The 20738-nt window shown below is 37.6% G+C and overlaps 1 protein-coding gene across 2 annotated transcripts in view; it reads left to right on the plus strand.

Annotated features, from left to right (window-relative positions):
- The window catches only part of LOC134342647 (death-inducer obliterator 1-like), a 106385-nt gene that overhangs the window by 56847 nt on the left and 28800 nt on the right, over window positions 1–20738 (plus strand). For both annotated transcript variants that reach the window (XM_063041021.1, XM_063041022.1), the window contains 5 exons: window positions 1880–2360; window positions 4076–4235; window positions 4387–4503; window positions 9796–9906; window positions 20591–20720. In XM_063041021.1, the coding sequence (XP_062897091.1) occupies window positions 1880–2360; window positions 4076–4235; window positions 4387–4503; window positions 9796–9906; window positions 20591–20720 (999 nt within the window). The remainder of the gene's footprint in view (window positions 1–1879; window positions 2361–4075; window positions 4236–4386; window positions 4504–9795; window positions 9907–20590; window positions 20721–20738) is intronic.

Genomic DNA, 20738 nt, shown 5'->3' on the forward strand with positions numbered 1-20738 from the left:
ATAGTTGATGGATGACAATTAAATGACAAAGGTAGGTAACAAAGTATGTATTACACTGCAACAAGTAGGCACAGCAAAAGTGGAAAAAGTTTTGGGGCAGCCCATAACATTAACTGTTAAGTTCAGGTTATGTATTATACATGTGATGAATGTTAAGGTGTTTGAGATGTGGGATAACAGAGAGGGTTTCCTGAAATGCACCCAATCTTGATTTTCCTGTTTTGCTGCCACTTAAAATTAAGATGAGCATTTTTGTTTTCCGTAGTTAATTTTATTTTGTGTTCACGGCAATCCATTTGTTCTGTTTTAAGACATGCCAGTTTTACCACTACAATGTCCTGTTTTAATTGCATGCAATTTTAATGCAATAACGTGGTATTCAGCATAACACTAAAGTGGCTGTGGAAGTGATCAGCCACAAGCTTAACAAGTGGTGGTGTTGCAGTTATTTTTAACTGTTGTTTCTGGTTTTGACAAAGCTTAATCATTAACTTTGTACCACAATTTTTTTTTAGAAAAAACACTACAATGAGAGGACTGAAAATGATAGAAATATAAGCAGTTACCAGAAAATTAAAACCAATTAAATATAACATTACAACAACAAAAGATGAATCCCAAGCAACTGGAGCTAAACACTTGGGTTTGTTCTGTGAGACTCTAGAAAGCTGAAAGATAACAGAGCATTTCAGTTCTTTTAAGTTCAGTATACATTCGTTTAGTATAATGTTTTCATACCCCAACTAAAGTGCTCAAAAATGATGCAACTCATGCAACCTGATTAACGATAAGACATGAAGGGGACTTCAAAAGTTAACCATCAGTCAATGTTCATTGCATGTTAAGAATAAGTTAATTATAAATAGTTGTTTTTGTAATGGCTGAGGAGATGGTGAAACAACATGTAGAGGTTTCATACAAGAACTGCAACAGCACAGAAACCATTGTTCTACCCTTTCAAGAAGCAAATCCTATAGAACTATGGTCTCTCACAATTTAAAAGGAAAGAAATTTTTCCCAGTGGAACATGGAGTGCTTTTGGAGAGAGCAACAAAGTGAACTCTGGCCTGAGTTTTCCAGCATTTTGTTCTAAATTTACAAAATGCAACGTTTCACTGATGTATAATTAAAAATGTGTAATGAATTCTGGGTAAGATCATTGTTCAATAGCTTATAATTCAAATAAGTAGATATTGCAATAGTAATTTGTAAATGATTAGTTATACTGCATTCTATTTTAGAATTTGAAGTCTGGTATTTTAAGAATATTTTACAGATGAGTTGCTTTGAAGAAGTGAAACTGAAGTTCATAAGCAGCCAATGCGGGATTTTTGACATTGAGGACATGCATTATTTCAGTGCATGCTCAATAAACATTCCCCAGAATAATCGACTGCTGTGTTGTAGTTGTATAGTAATTACAATTTGCTAATATATTTTCATGTATTTTGTGTTTACAGTATTATGTTTCTGGCTCCTTTAGACAACACTTTGTAGAACATTAGAAGACCATATTGACAGGTCCACTGTTGCCTGCTAGTAAAAGCACTGACTGGTCTCTTGTAGGATGATCTACCGAAACCATGCAGTAACTTATTTTAACTGAATATAACTTGCTGCTAGATGAAGTAGTTCAGTTCTTTTTATGCAATGCATGGCCAGATTCATAAGGCCATGCTATTGAGGCTTTAAGACCGTATCAATGAATCCACGGGAATTGTTTCCTGAACTTTATTCAGTTAAGATGTGTGTTTTTGAGTTCCTTTTTGTTTTCATGTCAAATTGAAATGCACATTTTATGAAGATGCAATACTTATGCATCAAGAATATTGCACCACACAAGATGTTTCACTCTGGAAAAATATATTTTCTTTAATAGTTCAACGAGAGGGTCCAGTTGACACCAAGATATCTGATTCTGCACCTGTGGAACAACCGTCTAATGCAAGTATGCAAACTACGTCCTCAAAGCCATCAGCTGCAGCATTGAAGCAGCCAGTCAATACTGCAGAACATCGTGTTGTAGCTAAGCGACCTGTTCCTGCATCTCAACAACTTACTGCTAAACAGACTTTGTTCAAACAGAAAATTTTACCTAAGCCACAAGTTTCAGCTAAGTATCCAATTTCATCTAAGCCACAGTCTTCACCTAAAGGCATTGCTGGATCTGAATACCGAATACCACTAAAGCACTCTACTCCCACAGCAAAACAGTCTGTCCTTCCAAGTGAGCAGTCTACAGCAAACAAATCAGTGGATAAACAGCCTCCGGTTACTGCTGTAAAAAATGCCAGTCAATTATCTAATTCCCAAATCCGCCACAACATTCGCCGGTCACTGAAGGAGATCCTTTGTAAAAGGTGAGAAATTCAATGCAGAACAATTTGTGATCTATGAAAGGGCCAGGTGTAACATGCAGAATTTTTATGGATTAATCATATTGAAATGCCATCTTTGTATCGATTGTCATTTTTTTAGTTTATCTTTCCGTATTTTAGTAATTCCCAATTCTGTGGTTCATTATTATTAAAATTTAGGAGTTATCATTTGATTTTTAAAACAATCACTTCAACGTTTAGCATCTTTGGGTGGTAATTCTACGTGGCAAATTTCTGCATGATTAGGCTTGACAGACAGATTGACCGAATCCTCCTCCCATTTCTCATACTCTTATAAGCTTTAGTAAAATTATGGGCAAAAAAATTTCTCGTGCAAGAAATTAGTGTCTGGTTATGACACAGTGTAACAGTTCAGCGTTTTCTGTTCAGAGAAAACAGGAGCATACTACAAGCAGTAATTTGTGTGATTTTGAATTCTCAACACTGAGTAAAAAGTGAATATTTCAAAGCAAAACTGGTTAGAAAAATGGAACAATTCAGTTTATTGATTATCAAGCTTTTGCCATATGTAGCTATTACAAATTGGTGAAAATTTGCAGGTGTTTTCAGACTCTTTCCTGGTGTAATTCTGTCCTTATTCATTATCTTGTGTAACTGCTTTAACCCTCAGATTAGGCTAAGCATTGCAAGAAGCAAGAGAGGGGGAGCATTCAGTGTGTTTTTTAAAAAAAACCTCACAGGAGGCAGTTATTCAGTCCATTTGCCAGTGCCAGCAATCTATTTATTGATTTACCTATTCTGTTTTCTCCCTACAAACCTACAAGGCTTTCTACTGACACAAACAAACCTGTACTTGAATGAATTTTACTTCCCTCCAGTCACCTGGGCTGAGTATTCCAAATTTTATCAACCTATTGACTATTTTTTCTCTTCTCTGGTTCTTTGGCCTGTCGCCTTAAATTTGTCCCCTTGGGGTACTGACCCTTTACAAGATTCTTCCCTTAACTTCCTCTACTGTAAGGAAAGGACACAGATTTTTCTCAGCTCTTCATGTGAATGAAGTTTCTTGCCCTAATGCCATTCTGGTAAACTTTGCCTCCACCTTCTCCGGGACCTTCATTTCTTTCCTAAACCAAATTTATTATGCTGTCAGCTGAAGTCTAGGCATTGTTTAGATAGTAGCACAATTCCCTTTTCTACTTTGTTTCCAGTGGCAGAGCCAAACACTCAGAACGTATTTTTAGTAACTGTCTTACTTTGTCCTTCCAATAGCCTGTCAGTCTCCCATTTCTTCACTTCTGTACCCTTGGAAAAATTTTATTTTTCCTACTAAAATGAAAAACGACATATGTAACTGCTTTAAGTTCAATTTGCCATGTATGGTTGCTTAACTGTCATTGTAAATAATGCTAGCTTTTTAGTCCCAGTTTATTTAATTAACTGAATTATTTTTTTTCCCCCAAACACTTTTTTAAATTCCTAGTTTTTAGCTGTGGATTATTAAACAGTTTAACAATAGTGTTTGTACCTATGACGAGCAAACAGGAAGTTCATTAACTGTTTTAGTTGCTGTACATAGGTTACTTATACTCTCTGTAATCCTTTGACTGTGCCCAGTAGGTCAATCTTATTCACTACCCAACTCTGCAGATGTCATGCATAATCCTTTCTCGTAAGATGGAGGGCTCTGTCCTGGTTGGTAATGACCCAAATGTATTTATGTTTATACAACCCAGGGTAAATGATTGTGACGATCTTGACGTAACTGAGGACACAATAGGAAGGATAGCTGTGAATGTTGAAAAAGAGCTTTTCACCCTGTTTCAAGATACTCACAGCAAGTACAAGAGCAGATACCGGAGTATCATGTTCAATTTAAAGAACCCCAGGAACCAGGTATCCTTTCTGTGTCATGTGGTAAAGTTGGCACTTGTGCATTTGACACAAAACCACCTGCTTTTGTAATTAACTATTTTATCAATCTCATTAATTGTTTCTTCTTACTCTTTCACTTTTATGTTGGATAAAGTAGAACTGTTTTTTGCAGGGGCTCTTTCGGCGTGTCGTACGAGAAGAGATTGTTCCCTTCTATTTGGTACGTATGAGTCCTGAAGAAATAGAATCGAAGGAACTCGCAGTTTGGGGAGAACAAGAGAGCAGATCTGTAAGTATTTGAGTTGAGAATCCTGCTCTGGGGTGCAGTTTAATTTTATACATGTTAAAGTTGTAGGTGAGTATAGTGTACAATTGTCTATATTTTATAAATGGTGAATTATTTGCTTTGGGTGTAATTTCATAACAGTTGCAAGAAAAAGTTTGTGAGCCTTGTGGTGGTGTTGTGCAGTGCCCCTTTTCCTCCAAACATGCAGTGTGCATTTCTACCAAGAAGTTCAACTTTTGTCTCATTTGTCAACAGAACTTTGTCCCAGAAGCACTGAGGAACATCCAGGTGGTCTTTTGCAAGCTTGACACTTGCAACTTTTTTTTTGGATAGCAGTGGTTTCCTCCATGGTGTCCTTCCATGAACACCATTCTTGCTCAGTGTTTTTCTTGGAGTGGACACATGAACAGAGACTTCAGCAAGTTCTATAGATTTTTGCTTCTGCTGTTACCATTGGGTTCTTTTTCACCTCCTTCAGAAATGCACTTGTACTCCTGGTGTGATCTTTGCTGGACACCCACTCGTAGGGAGAGTAGTAACAATTCTGAATTTGTAGACAATTTCTACTGTGGACTGATGAACACATAGCACTTCTTTAGAAGTGTTTTTGTAACCTTTTCCAGCTTTATGCATCTCCATAATTCTTCTAAGGTCCTCTGAAGGTTGTTTTGATTGAGACATGGTGCACATGAACAGATCTTTCTTTAGAAGAGCAGGCTCTGTCAGTAACCTGCCTTTGTGTCTTTTTTTTATATAGGACAGGGCACCTCTACAACCCACACCTCCAATCTCATCTCATTGATAACAAATAACTTTTGTAGAAGGCATTAACCCAGATGTTCACTTATTTTTTCGAATCTAGACTGTGATTGTTTAAATGTACTCAGTATTGATGTGAAGTACAATTGTTTGTATGTTATTAGTTTAGGCAGATTGTGTTAACTGAAGATCGGGCCACATTTTTAGAGTAATTAATGCAGAAAACCGGATAATTGCAAAGGGTTCACAAGCTTTTTCTTGAGACTAATTCAAGTATGATCTGTTTTTAATGGGGCTGATGTGCTATGGTGATTTTCATTATGCTTGTAGATTAAGAAACAATATGTGGTACAACCAAAATTTATTTTGGCACCTTTACTCTTTGCATGCTTAAGTACAGTTTATAGAGTATTATACAGTATAAAGTCAGCATGGTTTCCTTAAGGGAAAATCCTGCCTGATGATCCTGTTGGAATTCTTTGAAGAAATTACAAGTAGGATTGATAAAGGGGATGCAGTGGCTGTTGTATATTTGGACTTTCAGAAGGCCTTTGACAAGGTGCTTACCAAGTTAAGAGCCCATGGTGTTACAAGAAAGTTACTAACATGGTTAGAGCATTGACTGATTGGAAGAAGGCAGCGAGTGGGAATAAAAGGATCCTTTTCTGTTTGGCTGCCAGTGACTAGTGTTCTGCAGGAGTTGGTTTTGGGACCACTTTTTTTTTGCTATATATAAATCATTTAGATGGAATAGATGGCTTTGTTGCCAAGTTTGCAGATGATACGAAGATTAGTGGAGGGGTAGGTAGTGTTGAGGAAACAGGTAGGATGCAGAAGGACTTGGACAGACTAGGGGAATGGGCAAGAGAGTGGCAAATGAAATACAGTGTTGGAAAATGCATGGTCATGCACTTTGGTAGTAGAAATAAATGTGTGGACTCAGAAAATCCAAAATTCTGAGATGCAAAGGAACTTGGGAGCCCTTGTGCAGAACACCCTGAAGGTTAACTTGCAGGTTGAGTTGGTGGTGAGGAAGGCAAATGCAATGTTAGCTTTCATTTCAAGAGGTCTAGAATACAAGAGCAGAGATGTGATGCTGAGGCTTTATAAGGCACTGGTGAGGCCCCACCTTGAGTATTGTGTAGGTTTTGTGCTCCTCATCTTAGAGATGTACTGGCATTGGAGAAGGTCCAGAGGAGGTTCACAAGGAATGAAAGGGTTATACGAGGAACATTTGATGGTTCTGGGTCTGTACTCGCTGGAATTTAGAAGGATGAGGGGGGGATCTCATTGAAACCTTTTGAATATTAAAAGACCTTGACAGAGGTGATGTGGAAAGGGTGTTCCCATGGTGGGAGGGTCTAGGACAAGAGGGTATAACCTCAGGATGGGGGGGGGGGGGCGTCCATTCAAAAAGAGATGCAGAGAAATTTCTTTAGCCAGAATGTAGTGAATTTGTGGAATTTGTTGCCACGTGCAGCTGTGGATGCCAGGATATTCGGTGTATTTAAGGCAGAGATGATAGGTTCTTGACTGGACATGGCATCAAAGGTTACAGGAAGAAGGCCGGGAAATGGGGTTGAGGAGGAAAAAAAAGGGATCAGCCATGATTGAATGACAGAGCAGACCTGATGGGCCAGTTGGCCTAATTCTGCTCCTATGTCTTATGGGCCCTATGGAGACAACTTGAAGAATATTTTCAATACTAAGGAGCCACACACTACAAGAGAATGCTTTTCATAAGCATACAGGAGTATGCTTTTCATAATTAAGTATGCAAACTACCAACAGGGAGGTTTATCAATACAATTCAATGGAAAAATTACGCAAAGTTTGTTCATTGTTCATGTGCTTCATGGTTTTAAAGAAAAACTTCAATTCTGTTTACCAAAAATTGAAAACTTTTTGTTCAAAATACTCTCAGATTTTCCAAGTAGTAATTTTACACTTGAGTGAAACATCCAGTTCTGGGTTTGCATTCATGTTTCCTTGGAAAAATTAAACCCAGGCTGTTTTTTTTAAAAAAAAAATTGGAAAAGGGGAATATCAGTCCCTCATCACAGGAAAAAGTGCTTGGATCAATAGAAAGTTTCCAAGTTAACTGTACTAATGCTTGTGGGTCTATTGGAGACAATGGAGTGGCGGTCCAAAGCATGAATGAAGTGATTGAAAATTGGATTGGAGGTCAAGGATTAAAAAGATAACTCCTGTTCTTTTTTATTCCAAATATTAGAATGTTTTTAGATATTTGAGAGTTAAATACAATTGAGGAAAGTTCAAATTCATCCCACAGAATTAGTGTAAATGTTTTGTACTGTAACTTTCAAACTTGAACAGTTCAAGAAAGTGTAAGGTTCAGTTAGTCTTCCAACCAAAATTGCATTTGCAAATTGAGCCAGAGGGTTGTCCATGCAACAATTCTGTGTATAGTGAGGAATATTAAATCACTTAATGTTATTAATAATGATGAGATGTTTTAGGACTAATTCAAGATCAAAGTAAAAGATTAAATCTTGTATTATTTGATCAGAGATGGCAACAGAGTAAGCAGCTCCTTATTTTGTGGCTATGCCCCTTGTTAGTGATTCTTTCAAGATTTATGTATATAGTCTCAGGCCATCTCAGACTGTACCTGTGCATATATATAGGGCACTAGCTCAGTATATTCTGGGAGCATACTTCATTATCAAATCCTGGAGAGGGAAATAGCTAATCTGACATGGGAGCAGAACTAGGCTATTTGGTTCATTGAGTCTGCTCCACCATTCCATCATGGCTGATTTATTTTTCCTCCCAACCCTATCCTCCTGACTTCACCCCATAACCTTTGATACTCTTACCAGTCAAGAACCTATGGACCTCAGCCTTAAATATAGCCAATGACTTGGCCTCCACAGCCACCTGTGGCAATGAATTCAACAGATTCGCTACCTCTGGCTAAAGAAGTTCCTCCTCCTCCTCTGTTCTAAATGGATGTTCTATTACGAGGCTGTGCCCTCTGGTCCCAGATGCCCCCACTATTGGAAACCTCCTCCCCATGTCCACTCTATCTAGGCTTTTCAATATTCAGCAGGTATTCAGGAGATCCACCCCTCAATTTTTCTGAAATACAACAAGTGTGGGCCCAAAGCCATTAAATGTTCCTCGTACATTAATGAAGATGCATTTGTCTTTTTTCAAAGGTTGGGTTGAATCACCAGCTCACTAGTTTAAGCTCCAAAGAAACTAGATAAATTATTTATCTTGTAAAGTAGTTTTATCTTTTCTATAAATTAAATTAGTTCTACTTGAGATTTCCTGGCTAACAGGTGGCAGTAATGTTAATTTGTTGTGACTGCTGTATCATACATTTTTGTGATTGATTGTGTAACTGAAGAATATGGTATGGAAGTCTGGTTTTCTCAGGAATTGGAAAAAAACACAAAAAATGCTACACGCACTCAGCCAGTCAGACAGTATCTGTGGAAAGTGAGGAGAAACTTCACTCAGAGGGTAGTGAACTTTTCACACTGCAGAGGGTTGTGGGGGTTCAGTAGTTGAGTTACACTCAGAATTGTATCTGGATATTGGATGAATTAAGTAAATTGATCAGAATTTGCATCTCCCACTATAATTAAGTAAAATGTGAATTTGCTAAAAAAACTATTAGAATGGTTCCAAGTTAAAATTAAATCTGAGATTGTTTTTGGGGAAAAAAAGAAAGATAAAAAAATATATAAAAGGACTTTATGTGGGATAATGAAAATTAATTTTAACATTTGAATAGCTAGTATAAAGACCATTGAACTGATGACATAGTAAAACAAGGCAGTGAGGTTCTGAAGCATTTGTCATACCAAATGGAAGGGTGCTGAATTCTGTTTGTTTGTTCACCTCGTTGGATCTTGCAGTAACTGATCTTACGTTTTTGCCACAAGGCTGTATTCATCAAATTCTGCTGATTTGAAAGATGGGATAACGTGGCCATAAGTATATTTCATTCTTTGTTAAAGGTGTGCTTTATGGTACACTACAAAATAGGGGTAATAGGGGTTATGTGGCAAGTAGGCTGGTATGGTTCCAGATATTAGGTACCCCTCTGTGATGTTGTGTAATGTGGAATGAAGGAAATCACTTTAACATGCTTGTATAGGGTTGGTCACCAATTTTCTATGGACTGCAGTGGAAAAGCAAACTCGCGATTAGAATACTTAATTTTTTTTAACTAGCATAATGATAAACTAGTTTTAATTTAGACTGATGTAACAATATTCACTGGAAATAAAGCCGATGTTCAGTGCTGAGCAACTCAGCATTGTGGAGGGAAATAGAATTAAAGTTCAGGTCAGTGAATTCTGATGAACAGCTTACCTCTCCACCTTTGCTATCGTGACTGGCTGAGTGTATTCACTTTTTTTCAGATTTCTGGCATCCTTTTTTTTGATAACTGAACATGATAGTGCTGATAAATATTCCAAATAGTGTTAATCCTGGCGCTGAACCAATAGTGCGTTCACTGCTATGAGAGCCTTGACATACTTTGATGTTGTTTCACAGGCACAGGAACAAAGTGAGAGAATGCATCGTGAAACCAAAGGAACAGCCTCCCGGGCAGCGAACACACATGAAGTAGATATGGAGGAGGCACCACCCATGTCTGATGCTGATGTACGTACAAAGTTTGAAAAGTTGTCACCGCATACACTCAAGCACACAGCTTTCCTTTGCATAACTTCTCTACTTCATTGTCTCTAAACAGTAACATGGTGTTCCCTTAGAACCTTCCTTACAATGTAATACATTGCTGCTACTCTCACTCAACTTCTACCAGTTACACAGTCTGAGCACATCCTTGAGTTTCTGTTCCCAGGTTTGCAAGTGCCAATCCCAGGTTTGCAAGTGCCAATGTGCTCTTATTTGTCAGTGATTCAGTCATTGCTTATTCACTATCCCACTTGAGGATGTTCTGCCTTTGAAGAAGAACCTTCAAAACCTTATCCTTGTGTCTGGGTAACAGTAGGGTGTTTTTTTTCTTTTTGAATGTTTCATCTAACCTGTGGTCTAATGTGGTAGAGTAATGTTCTTATGCCAAAGTGCTTCCTGACTCAGATGTGGCAATAATGACAGAAGAAAAACTTAGTAAGTACATCCAAATAGGTTTCAGGAGCATATGCCCCCCCCCCCCCCCCCCAAACTCTCGAGTTCTCTATTACTTTTAAGTCTTTTACCCCAACAATCTCCAGTATAGTGTTTGCTTTATTTTGGGTCTTGCATTTAGTGTTCTTTGACAGATAGCTATGACTGTGTAGCTATAGGCTTGCATAGAATGCTGAATGCTGGTGTGTCAATCCCTCTGTGATATTAGGGGCTTAGCCTACTCTTGAGAGGTAACAGGATTAGTGGGAGTGAAAGTGAGAGAACTTAGCCCAGTCTTGCCTAGTTTTGGCTACGTTCTCGACTGCAGCAACAGTAACTCTTTCAAAAGTGCCCCAGCTACAAGTAATGGCAAAGAGGAATTGATGAACAAAATGTTTCCATGTGAAATTTAAAAATATCTTACATGAGGGAGTGACAGGGCTTAAAGAACAATGAAGCGGGGATTTGGGCTTGGCACCTTCCACATTTTAGGTGCTAAGTTACGATTACAGGCTGGCACAGCTAAGATATGGACGAAACATCACCAATACCTCCGCTAGCCATTACAAGGACCAACACATTGGAATGATAGACGTTGGCTGGCAGCAATAAGTGTTTCTCATACAGAAAGGTAAGCCCTTGATGTATGATCCTGAAGAAGTGAGTCAGACTGACAACTAGGCTATATGAGTGAGGTTGGGGAACTGTACTCAGTCTCGTTTGTCTGCAGGTTGGTCAGTAAATTGATAAAGTTCCAAATGAGCGAGTTTCAGAGTAAGTACTATCATTACCACTATTTAAAGGAACATATTTTTTCTCTTAGGTGGCTATTTGCCATTTGATCTACAACTTACATTTATATAGTACCTTTAGTATGACAAATTTTAAATGTCTGCAGAAGTATCAGGCAGATACTAACCCAAAGCAAAACATGGTGATTGAATGGTCAGAACAGTGGGTTTAAGTACCACCTCAAAAGAGGATGAGAAGCAGAGATCTGAAGAGAGAAAGGGAGCTTTGAAACTGGTCTGATTTGTTACTATTCCATTCATTTCCACACAGTCCTTGGCAGGAAGCTTAATATGTCCTTAATTCTTTCAATAACTTATTTATTGACTCTCTCCTGCATCTCTATTGCATCACTCCCTGCCTTTCCCACCATCCTCCCTTCATCCTTCATATCATTTGCTATAATGACTTCCAATGGGTTTTGTGTATTTTTACATATAGGAATGGATGCAATTTTGAATAGATAAACTATTTTTTTGCACAAAAGATACAATTTACTTGACTCAACATGCAGCGTCATCAATAAAAAATTACTTACAATTTTTAATGAAGTATTTTGATGTCCTGCATATTCTGTAATGGGAATCATGGAAGTAATCCTTTGACATACATTGAGATTTAAGTATTTACATGTGAATATTTGACAGTGTCTCTCTGTCTCTCCGGTGTCTCCAGTGTCTCTCCGTGTCTTCTGCATCAGGTTTGAATTGACGTTTCTGTGAAAATTTAGGGCATCCAATTGAAGTTCTTCAAGGTGATATGCTGCGATTACTAACATTCTGCCTTTATCATCGATGCTGTTTTTTACTGGAGCTTTGTGGCAAAAGGAAGACGGCAAGAAAAGGGAAGATCTACACAGTCGTTTTGGGTAGACTTAATAGTTTATACAGAATTAAATATATAGGGTAGTCTAAGAAGCTCCTTACCAACCCCAATAACCCCACATCTCAACCCAAGATATTCGGATTTATTTATCACATTTACATCAGAACATACCATGAAATGTGTTGTTTGCGATGACAACCAATGCAACCTAAGGAGCAATAATGTTCTCGATTAGACAAAGATATTTTCGAGAGTTAAGCTGACTTATGTAATTCCAACATAAATTAAAGCAGTGAGAAAAGTGGAAGCCCAATTATGGAATTTTAAAACCATCACGCTAAGTCCAGAGAAAATAATGGAGTTGCCTCAAGGAGGAATAGTGAATTCCTTCCAAAGCAAAGGTATCAAGATTAAACACTCTACATGATGAAACAGGACTGCCAAGAAACTTGTGTAGATAAGATTAAAGGACATGAAGGAAGATGGCCAAGAGTTGAGAATGCTTCGGTGTTTACTGTCTTTGGAGTGACAAAAATTTAATGTGATGAGATTTAGTAGAGAAAGAAAGCTGGGGTATGGAGTATAACTGCTAATTTTCAATTCAGGCATGTTAATTGATGCTACAAAATTATTTTCCCCCCCTTATTTACAAAGCAAGTCAGGGTAATTTACAGGAGAAGAAATTCAGAGGTCATTGCAAAGATATGACACTACGTGCCAGTTCTGGAAGATTTGAATAAACTCAAAGGGATTCAATGAGCCTTGCAGCATTCTAGCATGCACCATACAAAGGAAGGAAGATAATGCTCCTACCATTTCTAAAGGAAGAGTGAAAATGAACCAGGAAACATTGGTGTCTTTTGTGGGTTAAACTATTGAATTACTCATATAAAGATCATTCAACATGTGGATACAAATCAAATAGAGCTAGTTCAAGTTCCTGAAAATCAAGCTTTCTGTGGTAAGGCCCTGCAGTTTGATTAGTTTGGCTGTGAATGTATTGAACTTGAAGTTTAGCAAGGTATTTGTAAGAGTTTCCGGGATAGGAAAATAATTTATGGATGGGTAGGTGGTGGTATAGGGATTGTCCTCAAAGATGAGGACAAAATGGATTCAGTTCCTGTCGCTTACAAATGAAAGTAGTTGCCATCTCCAGGAAGAACAAGTAAGTATGGGTTGAGAGGATGACAGAGGGAGGGTGAGATGAACAAGAGATGGGATTAATGTGACACAGCACATGGTTGTGCATATGCTTTCCTAATACCATTTTAGATTATATTATTTCAACTGGAATATAGCTCATATTTTACAACAAAATGAAGATATTAACTGCTCTAATGAAGCTTAATTAAGATTTTTTTTGTGGTAAAGGAACAAGGGATCTGGAGAAAGCTTGAAGTACCCGTGAAACAATTGCACCTGAACTGAAACAAATCTTTCCTCCATTATAACCCTAATTTTTTTTTTCTTTGGCAAGGATTATCACTCTAGAAAACTTTGGTGGTGAATGCTACTACTTTCCATTGCCTTTTTTTTTGTATTGAGTTGTATCTTAAAAGTTCCAATTATAAAGCTCTGCACCCTTGACTTTATTTGGCCATCTCTTGTTATACCCTTTCAAATCCTTCAGTCATAAATACCACAGCTAAATACTCCTTTACCTTTAACCGAATTCTATGAACATTGTCCTTATTAATTAATTGTGACACAATCCCATTCTTGGGTGTCTACATATGTATAAAAGTTCTCCTTCTACCCATTTTTTGTCTTCCACAAAGTGGTCATCATCTGGTAAAGAATATGTCAGTAATATAGCCATTTATAGTTTCACAGTATGTTTCTTTTCCTACATGTAACGATACAGCCATAAACACAGTACATTTTCCACATTAAAGGGCCCCTCTACACACAGTAATCTCACCAGAAAAGGGAATTGCCAGGAAGAACCAAGTGCATTCTGTTTCTGACAGGTAGGAAAACATCACACTTCACTGCTTGATACTATACTGAGGTGTGCATCGTTCATAAAATATAAAGGGAGTATATTTTCAAGACATTGAAGTGTTGTGGCTGCCTTGGATACTGATTCTCTAGTGGCTCGGGAATCCTGCCTGCTGCACTGACGTGGAATACAGCTGATCTAAGTGAGCTGAGGACACCAGAAGCAATCTTAGCTCTTGGTTCCTAATTTTGAGATCTTCATGGCTTTCCTGGAGGATGCATGTTTGAACCTAACAGCTCGAAAAGTGAGTCAATACATTTGAGCAACACACACAAAATGCTGGAGGAACTCAGCATCTGTGGGGGGGGGGGAGTACAGTCAACATTTCGGACTACTTCGATTTGATTACTACTCTGTAAAGTCTCTTCCAGGGGTGCCTACCCTGAAGAAGTTTAAATCTTCCCTTTGTGGAAATTTAAACGTCAGAGAGTTAAGAAATCTGGTAATATCGTTAATAATTGACAGAGGTTATCCATACATTTTGGAGTTGGCATTATACTTCAGACAATGCATTTAAAAAAAATTAAATTTAAAATGCTGTAAAGTGAGCATGGATTATTTTGCCTACAACCTTACAAGTTTAAAATCTTTACTAGTGCTAATTTGACAGCTGACCACTTTTTTTTTGTCAAGATACCACCATTAATTAAAGATTTGTATGAAATCCATCTAACAAATAGGGAAGAGTTGGATGTGCGGAAGATGGAATACTGTTTGATAATATATAACTCTAACCAGTTTAATCTCTATTTAAGAGAAATATGCCAAATCCATCCTGATCAATAAATGTAAGAGGGGCTGTGTGCAACATTTTAACAACCTCATTCTTAAATCTAACCCAATTAATAATACATCTGAAATTAAACAGCAATCTTGTTGAGGAATTGCAGTTATAACTTGTATTATTGCAGTACCTTTAATCTCTGCAGATGAGTTTAATCTGTGGTAACCAAAAGGCTAGAACAGCATTCTTACTCTATCTGAAATGTGCACAAAAAACCATAACAGAGCAGAAATGTAGTGCTGTGTCAGCTTTTATATTTCATCTTTGATAATTCCATTCTGCTTCTGCAGCAGTCGAAAAGTGAGTCAATACACGAGCAACACACACAAAATGCTGGAAGAACTCAGCAGGCCAATCAGCATCTGTGGGGAGGGGGTGGGGGGAGTACAGTCAACATTTCGGACTACTTTGATTTGATTACTACTCTGTAAAGTCTCTTCCAGGGGTGCCTACCCTGAAGAAGTTTAAATCTTCCCTTTGTCACCTGTACGTACTTCCATAGATGCTGCCTGGCTTGCTGAGTTCCTCCAGCATTTTGTGTACGTTGCTCAGATTTCCAACATCTGCAGATACTCTTGTCAATACATTTGAGATAGTTTTAGCACAGTAATTACGGCAAAAAGTTTTAAACCTTGATACCTCAATACGTCTTAAACAAGCACCCAGAAACAGTACGATGAAAAGATGTGCCGTCTTATTCAGGGCTTTTCGAAAAGTTGAGTAAGCCTCTGCTGAAGGAAACATTAATAACTGCAGTTTTACAAACCTATGGACAACTACACATTAAAGTGGAATATACTATTTCAAATGTAATATACATTTGTTGCCTTCCGGCACGCACACCTTCATTGTGCAAAGCTACATCAAAGATCTTCAAACAAGATGTCGTTCTGACCTGCCAAGTGAAGCTCATGATGGGGGTGGATGGTCTATTGCCTACTGTGTCTTTACAAGGGCACAGTGCATTAGGAGAAAATGTAATTACTACGGTGTCTGATTGGAAATTGGCTTAATGTACATTTAGTGCAGGAGGAGTGAGAAAACAATAGTCACATGTACAAACTAGCTTGTGCTCCAGTAATCCATTAGATACCATACACATCTGCAGTATAACTGAGGAAAATGGGAAGCAAAGGTCTATAGCAACACACACAAAATCTGAGGAACACAGCAGGCCTGGCAGCATCTATGGAAAAGGGTAAACAATCTGTTTCGGGCTGATACCCAGAAGGGCTTGGCCCAAAAGATCAACTGTTCACTCTTTTCCATAGAATGCAGTAGGATTTAATGAAGCCATGCTTCCATCACAAATCAAATTAAGGGCATGGCCATTACCAAATTACAGCTGCTATTAGAACAATTGGCAATAGATATTACTATCTGTTAGCATATTGTGTTAGGTTCTAGCCTGCTATTTTTATATTTTAACGTTTGCACAGAATGACTTGCTCTGCTGACTACTAGGTATTCCATCAATGTTATTCCATATCCTGAAGTTTGTAACAGGAGTCTGACAGTTGATGAGAATTTTCTTGGCTTTGGTTGTGAGAGGAGAAATCTTTCCTCTCTCGATTTTGTGATCTCTAACCTTGGTCACCATATATGCCTTATAGTCCCATGCATCTTACGTCTTGAACTTAATGATTGTAAATGTCAGATGATAAAAGAATGTCAAAGCTATCTCCACCCTCTACGTGATATTTAATTGCTGTAATTATGCTTCCTTGTCCCAAGTGTACACTGTGATTTAAGACTGATTTGAAGAAGTGCCACCAATGAACAAGCAGGATGCAATCAAATTTTCTACTGCAATCCAAACCCATACCCCAGATTTATGTGCTAAACAAGATGCTATTAGCAATGGATAGCTCACCATAAATGTACTGAAGATCACATGGGGTGCATTGATTGGGTTACCAACAGATAGTTAATTGGCATAAATGCAACACCAGTTTGCCCAGGCCACAATGTACTAGCAAGAACCCCATGCAGCTCTGTATAATATGCATTTTTCTGTACTTAATAGAACATTCAGTTTGGTTTAGACATTTTCGCTAGCTAATGTCTTCATCAAGTTGTCTCGTAGAAAATTAGCTGCTGTTATTTACTACAAAATTGTCATTGCTGCTTGCACTGTGTTCCAAAAATCTTCTACCGTGACTTGGAAAAATATGAAACCTGCTATATGAAGAGTAGTTCTTCATCCAGACGTGTACAGATCATTAAACAGTGCACACAGCTTGCCTTGTGAAGAGTGGACTGAGGACGGGGCAAGTGCCAAATGAAGAGGAAATTGGCAAACACTGATACACTTCAAAAATGTACATGTAATGTTTTCAATTACTTTTTGAAGATGATTTACTTTAAATAAATATTTCATTGTGAACATCAAAGTTACATCAAAACATTACGCCTGACAATGCACTTAAGAGACCACTGTACAAAGCAATGACTTCTCCAAGGAAATCACTTTAAATGAGAAACATGGAGAAAACTTATAGTCTCTCAAACACAGACATTTCCAGCTGAATAGACAGATATAGGTTATATATGTAGAATTTCATACATATTTGAAAAATTGGTCAAGATTCTGTACATCCTAAAATCTGGAAGAATGGGGTGGTGGAGCCACATCAATTAATTTACCTCTTTTAAAAAAAAATGAAAAAACACCTTAAATCGTAAAAATGGTCATCAGCCTGCAAAATCCAACCAATGGCCTGTGTACCAGAAATGTCGTGACTGCAGTATTTTTAAACAGCTAAAGCATTTCCTCAAAACTGATTATACAACAGCAAGTACATGTTTATTTTTAAAATGGTGATATTTCAGTGCTCATGGGTTGAAATCTGCAGGTATTGATGTGTGGATATATTTATTCATTTTATCCACATTGACAGGGAGCCCTTAGCAAGAAGCTTTTACTCAGTTACCATAATGAGAAGATATAACATCTGTGTTTAGCTTAAATACAAAGCATACAAGCACATCATGCCTTCTGGTCAACTACCAAGCTAGGATTGCCCCAACACCTAGAGAGTTTTAACTGCCACATGCATTGTTGTGAAATGGAATCTGTCATTGGTCAGTTGGGCAATCCTTTAAAAGGTGATGACCTTCAGGATTATCTTCGAATTCTGTCTAGTTTTCTAAGACTAAGGCTAGGCACTTGCACAAAACACACATGCTGTTCAAAATGATACATCTGCTATTCAAGAAGAGCACATACCAACATGTTTAGAAAGAAATATACTGAATATGCTCACATCTACATTTTGAAGAAAAAATGCATATGGGCCATTGAGATGTGCAGTAATTTAAGGCAGTGGGTTTAGAATTGACACCAAGTACTACCATTTCTAAATAGGTTCAGTTACTTATATTACCTTTGGTGGTTCAATGCAATTTGGATGCAAGTGGTAGATATGAGGGAAAAATTGTAACATAGTGTTTTGAAGTGATACCTAGTGGATAACCTTTTTTATTGTAATTATAGTTTGATCCAAAGTTCCCTCATGAGCTCTGAAAATCATTTTAGAATTTTCAATACTAGCAAAGGTCTCTGCTGTATTAAGAGTGTAGAGCTGAAGTCATTATCATTTGAATAATGGTTTTCATGTAGGCCTACATATTTTATAACTTAACACTTGAACTTTGATTGTATAATATATTGCAGGGCACCTGCCAAGTCTTAATTATCCTCAGTATCTGTAAATGCTACTTAGCATTCTTCATAGTTGTATAAAATTGTGCTTTCTTTCTTGACTAATTAGTACAAAGGCAGTTTTGTGAGGTGTTTCACTCATCAGTATCAATTAGTGGAAAATTAGAATTTCATTAGAACAAACTTATTTAAGCAACTTTCATAAACTTGGTACTGATGAAACACTTCTTACATTAAAAAAAAATCCTATGTATTTTCAACTTGAAAAAGGATCTAGTACCTTCCCGGTGTATATGACGAATAAACTCTTCTAGGGCTTCCAGCTGGGTACAGGTAATGATTTTAATTGATGTTTCATGACAAACTTCGCCATCTTCATCAGGGATGATGCCTAGGCATATTTAATCTGGTGGGGCAGGGAGTAAAACTGAAATACAGGGTTTTGAAGCTGTTAAAGAATAATAAGGATGTGTATTGCACTAGGACAGAATGCCAATATTCCCTTATTCTACCCATGCACTCAGAAGATTTTACAGAGAACGTATCGGAAATTCTGTCATGTTATTGAGTTTCTTGTCAGTTGCCCTGTTTCTGTCACCGTGCAGAATTGTTGGATCACTGCTATTCAGTAAATCGTGAACTTGGTGCACAGTTTGTGTTTTGGTCTTCAAGTACTGTTATCCACAGTCAGTCAGCCAAGTTTGTGCTGGAGGCAGTGATGAATGTCATCATTCATAACTCCCCTTGCTTAGGGATCCTGTATACAAAGAGTGATTTTTTTTTTCCTTTCCTGGTCTCATAAGTATACTGCTTAGATGGGCGGGTGGCATGCTGTGGTTCATGTACTATTTCTTCATTGTTTGAGGAAGAGTGATCACTGGTATAGCTGGACAGGTTGTTGGAAAACCATATATAATGCCTGTGATTTTTGTCCTCTGTGATTTAAAAAAAAATTATTCCAAATGATGAAAGTTGAACTGCTTTCCCTTAGTACCATGATTTGTCCACTGGAAACTTGACTGGAGTGAGGTATATTATTGGAAGAAGGAAGAAGCAAAAACTACAGATAAAAAAGTTAGTAACAGTTGGATCGTAATTTAAAGTGACAAGCACTGGGAAGCTTAAGGTCATCCTTGTAGATGGAATGGAAGTATTCTCTCCAAAGCATCCATCCAATCTTGTGTTTCGCTTCCCAATGTAAATTTATTGACTGGGGAGACATCTAGCAATGAGAAGCTTCTCACTTCATCCCCTCTTCTTCCCCCACCCCCACTTTCTTATGCTGGCCTTTTCTCCCTTACTTTCCAATCTCGTTGAAAGGTCTCGGCCCAAAACATCGACTGTTTATTTCTTTTCCATAGATGCTGCTGAGTTCCTTAAGCATTTTGTGTGTATAGCAATGAGAAGTTGGTACTTAAGCATGCAGTTTCACTTCAAATTAGGATTGAAAGCAAGGTAGAATTCAATCTTTGTTGTAAAACTGCTTCCTTAGTATCTTGGCTCAGAAAAGTTTACAATGAAATCTCGGGTCCAACGAGGGCTATTATCACTGATATTTTTTTTGCCCATTCACTTTTTGTACTGAACAGCAGTTTCAGTGGCACTAGTTTGAAATGGGGAATCACTGGCAAATTAAGAGTCATTGTAGCATCTATTTCTTATTTACAGGAACTTGTGCATCCAAATGTGTTCTGCTAACAAGAATCACGTCTATAATTAACTGATACCTAGAGAATAAAACAGACAAACTGGATTTAGAAAGTAAATTTAGAAAGTTAGTAAAGATTACATACGATTTATTTTGTTTCCAAATATTAGTATGGTTCACCAGAAAAAGGCGTTGGTGGCTCTGTAGTGGATGTCTTTACATAATGCCTTTTATAAATCTTCAGATTTACTTAAAGGCGTCCAATTAATCTTACTGTCTTTCTATCAGTAAATTTGCTGTCTTCATATACTTTATCAATTCCCCTTTGAAAGTTATTATTGAACTTGTATCCAATGCATTCTAAATTTAATCTTGTGCATGCAATACATACATTAGTGTTTTGTTATATATGATTTTCTATCTGCAGTTTGTAATTGTAGTTGTGATTATGTGATATTTATCTGTAAGTTTCCAAAACGAGTAACATTTGTTTGTGCTCTTCAGGAGCAGGAAGATGCACATCCTGCTCAGAAGACCAACGTTCCACTGCCTGACGTCTTCAGCAATATGCTTAAAGATACGACAAATGAACATCGAGCCCACCTGTTTGATTTGAACTGCAGGATCTGTACAGGTAAACAGTAAAAAGACA

This window comes from Mobula hypostoma, chromosome 2 (assembly GCF_963921235.1).
Source record: "Mobula hypostoma chromosome 2, sMobHyp1.1, whole genome shotgun sequence".
Lineage (NCBI taxonomy): Eukaryota > Metazoa > Chordata > Chondrichthyes > Myliobatiformes > Myliobatidae > Mobula > Mobula hypostoma.